Source organism: Hylaeus anthracinus, unplaced genomic scaffold, assembly GCF_026225885.1.
Source record: "Hylaeus anthracinus isolate JK02 unplaced genomic scaffold, UHH_iyHylAnth1.0_haploid 11989, whole genome shotgun sequence".
NCBI classification, from domain to species: Eukaryota; Metazoa; Arthropoda; class Insecta; order Hymenoptera; family Colletidae; genus Hylaeus; species Hylaeus anthracinus.
Genome location: NW_026534337.1, coordinates 8,410,852 through 8,416,851, shown reverse-complemented (window position 1 = coordinate 8,416,851; position 6,000 = coordinate 8,410,852). Strand labels below are relative to the sequence as shown.

The window sequence follows — 6,000 nt, the reverse complement described above, 5'->3', positions numbered from 1 at the left end:
ATTTCCACTGTCTACTCGCTGACCATTGCTATTTCCCTTGTTTTATCCTTTTTTATCGAGTAACGCCGGACAACGGCGAAGTATTATTTGAATCTCTCGTTTCAATCTGCCTCGGTAGCGTAATTACTGGCTTCGTTTCTTCCATACGCGGTAGCGTAACAGTCAAAAACAACGAGCAGTATGAAATAGAATCACCCTTTCAGCGCTTGAACCAAATCGTAACGAGAATTTTGCAGGACGTACTGTTACTGGACCTTCCTCCAAGTGGTCGAAGTTAAAGATTATTCAAAACACTGATTGATAATAAAATTCTAGCAGAACTTCATTTATACCTGAAAATGTATACAACAATAATTCTTACAGAAATAACGATTCGTCTGATCTCAAATGTAATTACATGTAACCTTTCAACAATTACAGATACAAAGAGAAAGCCACATAGCGCAAAGGTTCCGAAGCATCAAACAAGATGGAATACGCAACAATTTATCCGCTCCAGTTCATCCCGGTGCCACCAGTCGAGCTTTCGTCGCCGCGTCCTCAAAGGACGACATAATCAAGCGCGGTAGTCGAATCGACGCGTTAATGAATCGAGGTCAGGAACTGCGCGCTCGTCTCCAACTACCAAACTAATTCAGAATAATAGAAAAAAATGAGAAGATAGGACAGTAATAATTTCAGGCCAGCGGAACACCAAGTTCCCAGAAGAGCGGCTAATCGTCGCCGTATTCTCGCCGCGCTATTTAATTTGCGTTCGCAGCGACGAGGGACGGCGTAAGGTTACACGAGGTTCCCTCGCTCTTTGAGGTCGTCGCTTGATGGACGCTGGACGACACTGGGGAGCCGAGGGGGTGGCGGTGATCCCCGACGGTGTTACGCGGTGGATACTGCACGGAACACGGCTATCGCAGGACGAGGGGGTAGGGAGCACGCTGGACAAGGACGCGAAGAGGGAGGAGTTGTACCTAGATAACGGGAGCAGAGGGATGAGAACTCTGGAGGGTTCCCTGGCGCACTGGCTGAGCTGCGGTCGGTGGTTCTCGTAACCTCGCGGATATACGCGTACTTAGATACCTCCCTCTGTGTGGGTGCGTGCGGCTCCGTGGTTCGTGGCCGTCTCACCCTCGGCGCAGGACGTCTGAGACCGCGAGTCGAGGGGTTGGCGATACTGGCCGAGGACGTACGAACGCGAACGACCCGCGAATCATCGCGGGAACCTGTCGCGCGCGGAACCGAACGCTACCAGTCTCTCACTGGCGCCCGACGCGGTGAGTGCTCGAGAGACAGGATCACGCGCAATTGTGCGGGATCGCGTTACACATAGGGACGAGTAGTCGTTACACACGGGAATCTAGACGCATAGAGAGCAGCATAGTAGAAGGTAGAGTCGCGCGGGGGCCAGGAACCGGACGGTGGACGATCCGTCCTCGAGGTTCTACCCCGAAATCGGTGTCATGATCGAGGGAGGTCTGGAGAGTGGACGGTGCGCAAGGATGGGGCCACTGCTCGTCGATCTTCGCCACGTGGCTCGGAACCTGTCTCTCTGGATCGTCGTCCTCTTCATCCTACGCTGTGAGTACATGTTTTATAACACATTTGCACGTGTCTACGAAGATGAATTCCGGAGGTTGGATAGGGATGCGAAGGTACAGAGGTGTCGCGTAGTCTCGCGACGGGCAGATAGTATTTGCGTAAGCGCGACGCGTTCTTGTTCAAAGGTGGAGGAGGATTTTGCTATAAGAGCGGAAACGTGACTAGTAAGAACGATCAGTTGGAGGGAGTTTGAAGACACCGTTTCGAATCGCTGACTCAAGTGTGAGGCACTTTTCTTATCCGATTGTTTCATCGGTTTCATTGAGACTTTGTTCGTTTTATTTGAACTATGTAGATACGTTTTACTTTATTTTTATTCTGATTCTACGTGACACGATACCTTTGTTTTGTACAAAGTTTTAAGTAGGCTTCAAATTCTTCATCTCTTCGCTTAATCTTTATACACATTTCCAAGCACAGCTATCGAGCAATAAAGTCGGAAATTAATTACAACATAGAGGTTTCCCTTGCCATTGAAATTCAGCAGTGAAATGGTTACAGTCCCAGCGTTCACAAAGCATCCCTTAACTGGTCCAGAATTGTTAGCACCCTGCACACGAGGGTGCTGTACGTTAAGATGTTATCGTCTGGGTGCCTTGTAGCTTACGCGAGATCTCTGTGTTTGTTGCGCCAACTATAAACTCGATGCTTTAGTTCGCGCTAATCTTGCTTCTCTCATTGGATTAAGAATCGAAGAGGGGATGAAAGTTCTTGCCAGAGAGACTTCCGTAACAGGCAAACTCGTCCACCTTTGATCCCGAACGAGGTAAAACTGCGCAAAAAGCTAACGAACTCGGTGAGAGAATTCGTGACTCGGGTCCAGATAGATTTCGCCAAGTTCGAAGGAACGAGAGGTGGGTTTGGAGAACGCTAGCATTGTTATTTTTGCGGCTCGTTAAACTGTCCCATTCGTAGAGCAATCGCGATTACCCAACCTTCAATTTACTCGAATGAGGAAACAGTTGCAAACAAGAGGGTAATATCGGTTAGCCAAAACCGTTAAGAGACTCTAAGATAGTCTTCTATAGAAATTAATTCCAAAGAAATCAATGCAAGCCCCGACTTCTCCTTTTATACAATATATCTGGACATGTTAAAGATTAAGAAAATATTTATTCAGTTGTGCATATGTTTCTTAAAAATGGTCGTGTTTCTGGTTTATTAAGGTGTTATTTTTAAGCCGTCACGATAGACAAGAAAAGATGATTTCTACTCGAGTCGCCGTTCGACCAGAGCACTGCACATGACAAAAATAATCGTTGGGATTATGAGTAACCGTGGCGAGACCCGTCGGAAAATATCGCCGATAAAACGAACTCCGCAATATTTTCTTTCGGCGTTGTTACGCGCGACGAAACGCACGATACCGTGGACGTGGTTTATCGCGTGGCTCTCCTAAAATTTAAACTGCCGCCGCCACACCGAATCGTCGTTGGATTTATAGCGAGGCGTGCAACTTATAGCCCGACTGTATCGCGAATGTTCGAGGCGGATAGTTAGAACAGGGTGGACGAAGGAGGATAACAACGCGTAGAAGTTTAATGCTCGACGATCAATGAAAATCCTCGTGGCCACCTTAGAGTCACTCCAGTCGTCGTTGATCGGCTTTTCTTCTTACCCTGCTTCGGTTTCCGTTACCTCCCTTTGAGCAGGTTCGCCATGTTTGAAGCTCGTTGGAAAGCCTCTACTGTGATTCACGGGAGGCACGATAAATTTCCGGCGACTTTAATGCAGACTAAACTAAATTCTCTATAAAAAAAGACAAACGGCGGGGAAACTTTCATGCAGTGCGGCTTGGAAGTTTTCTTGGTTTTTGCAGACGTTATAATTTTGGGTCAGGGTGCGCAAATTGTGAACGTAGTTCTATGGTGCAATGTTTGTGGAATCAGAAATGGTTTTAGGCATGGTTTTGTTGCTTTAGAGTTTGTTTAGAAAATAGTAGACTATAGATTAAATCTTAGAATTCTTGCTTATGGATCACTCAGTCGTAAATTGTTCACCTCCCCCGATAGACGTACGGTATCATGGTGAAATTGAAGTATAACTTAGTCCATGGAAAATTATGTAAAGTTTAAGTCATCGTTTCGCTGCATTCCAATTTATTTGAAACGTACAGGACGTTGAATTTTGCGTCTTTCCTATTCAAACGAAAATTGTACCAAACTACTAGTTTCTTTTTCCTGTCAGAAACGTGGCATCCGATCTAAATTTTATTTCCGTTTAACGAGTCGGTGTTTTTCAGTTCGTAAAATGTAAAGCAAAATCTCATTTTGTGAAATTCGAGATAAAATAACATTCAGAAACAGGAAACAAAATATATAAAATAAGGTTACAGGTAGAGTGAACGTTTTATAATTGACGTCATACGCTGTTCGCAGCCTGTGTGCTGGTAATCCACCCACACGCACGGCTGACCAATACCACCCTCGCACTGTTATTTGAATGAAGTCTACAAACGAAATGAGCAGGTCTCAATGGCGCCATTTATGCCTCTGAAGGAGCCTCACTGACCACCCTGATATTAATTTAACCAACGAGTATACTAGGAACTTTTAATTCGGTATAATGAAACGTTTTAACGCGAATATAACCTGTTTTCATCCCCCATTCACCCATTATCGAGCAAGGAAATGTACTCTGCTACACTTCCAAGACCATTTTCACACAATTCACACGAAATAATGACTAAACTAAACATGGTTCCAAACGTTTCGTCTCATTATTTGCCAAGGAAGAAGGATCGTTAACCCTTGTCTCGTTTTCTCGCACATTTCAACAAATCTCGATACCTTAAATGCATCGAATGCGCTGTTTGGAATGCGATCTACCACGTCCTGTAAATTGCCAGGCAGAATTCACCACGTATTTACGTTTAGCATCTTCTTCCACTCGACTTTGATCGAGGTAAGAGCTTTTCACAGTTCGTCGAAGTAACCCATCTATTTCTTCTGGAAAAGTAGATTTCACGCATGTTGACTCCACTTCGTTAGCTAGTAATTCTCGATCGTGGCATGCTCGCCCTCGATAATATTCTCTGGCGTCAGGAAACAGTGTACACAGCTAATGCCGATAGCAGCCTTGTCGATCTCCTGCCAATGAAGTCCCATTTCCCTTCTGTCAGGTCTGTATATCCGCGACAGGGCGCTGGATCCGAGTTATCCTGATGCATCGAATTGGCTAACTTCGAATTAACCACTTACCATGCAGAATTTCGCGATTGAATTGCATTATCTAATTCTTGTTATTGTAATTACTCGGGCTAAAGGAGAAGAATCTTGGGGAAAGATAATAATAGGTGGTTTGTCGTTAATATTGCGAGGATTTTGATGTCAAAAAAACATTTAATGAAAGAAGTAAGACACGTGTGAGCTCACGGCAGTTTAATAAAACCTCAATCAATAACAATCACTAACCAAGTCACTAACGATTAATATAATATCTGTGCATACCATTCGAGAGTATCAAAGCCTTAAAGGTACCAACCTATCAGATTCAAAGACACTCTAAACTCCTTGCAGACACTCTATTATACTTCTTCTAGTGCCACCCAGTGGACACAGGGATAGTAATATCCAACCCTCCCTTATCTCCACCCTCTAAAGTCCCGTTTAACTCTGTTTTCCAACAGCGTTAAGGATCTTTCCTCCTGGGTTCTTACCTCCTGACTCCATACTCACCCTCCTCAAGGGTCTCAGAGTTTAAGCCACTGACAGATCTCATGCCTGGCTTATGCACGCGAACGCATGAACATGTGTCCTCGTACCTCGTTCGACTGCATCGCGAAGTTAGTCTGCAGCAAGAGACGTGGGGTACCCTCGAGTGTGAAGTTAACTTCCGGGCTTGACTCTTGAATAGTAACAACCGGGTCACCTGGCAGTCGACGACCGCAAAGTGTGGGAGAGGGAGGCTGAACGCGGAGCAGACCGAATCATGGAGTTAACGCGATTGCCAAATCCTGGAGCAGCCCTATCTCGCGCATTTCTGTCCTTCGAGTTGTCCTGAATTATCTTTCGTGGCCCTCCGACGTTCCACGAGTCAGTGTTTCTCAAATTATGGCTGTTCGCAAGCTCTCAGTCCAGCCATGGGGCCACTAATCGCTCTCGAGTTATGGTTTACGTCGATGTCGGTGGGAAATGGACCAGACCCTACCCGTAATCGATCTTGTTATTTACATTAACGAATTGGGGTCAACGGGATCGCGTTTGGGAACGCGGAAACGGGCGCCGTGTACACGACAGATTTTCTTTTTCGGCTGAGAATGGATTTTCGATGAACGTTTGCGCTGCAGGAAATAGGGGTTGGGCAGGTCTTTTGCTAATACAGGATGTGTATTTTATGGTGATATTGGAAACGGACCGATGCTAGGAGAGGATAGGTAAATAGAAAATGGGGAATAGTATTTTTGTA

The 6,000-nt window shown here is 45.5% G+C and overlaps 1 protein-coding gene across 7 annotated transcripts in view; it reads left to right on the top strand.

Annotated features, from left to right (window-relative positions):
- Positions 1-1,247: 1,247 nt before the first annotated feature.
- LOC128887435 (cell adhesion molecule Dscam2-like) overlaps positions 1,248-6,000 on the top strand; it is a 212,464-nt gene continuing 207,711 nt past the window's right edge. For 3 of the 7 annotated variants that reach the window (XM_054143283.1, XM_054143282.1, XM_054143281.1), the window contains exon 1: positions 1,251-1,572. In XM_054143283.1, the coding sequence (XP_053999258.1) occupies positions 1,455-1,572 (118 nt within the window). In that variant the 5' untranslated portion in view covers positions 1,251-1,454. Of the gene's footprint in view, positions 1,573-6,000 lie in introns of all 7 variants that reach the window. The other 4 variants (XM_054143287.1, XM_054143286.1, XM_054143285.1 and 1 more) reach the window with 3 other exon arrangements.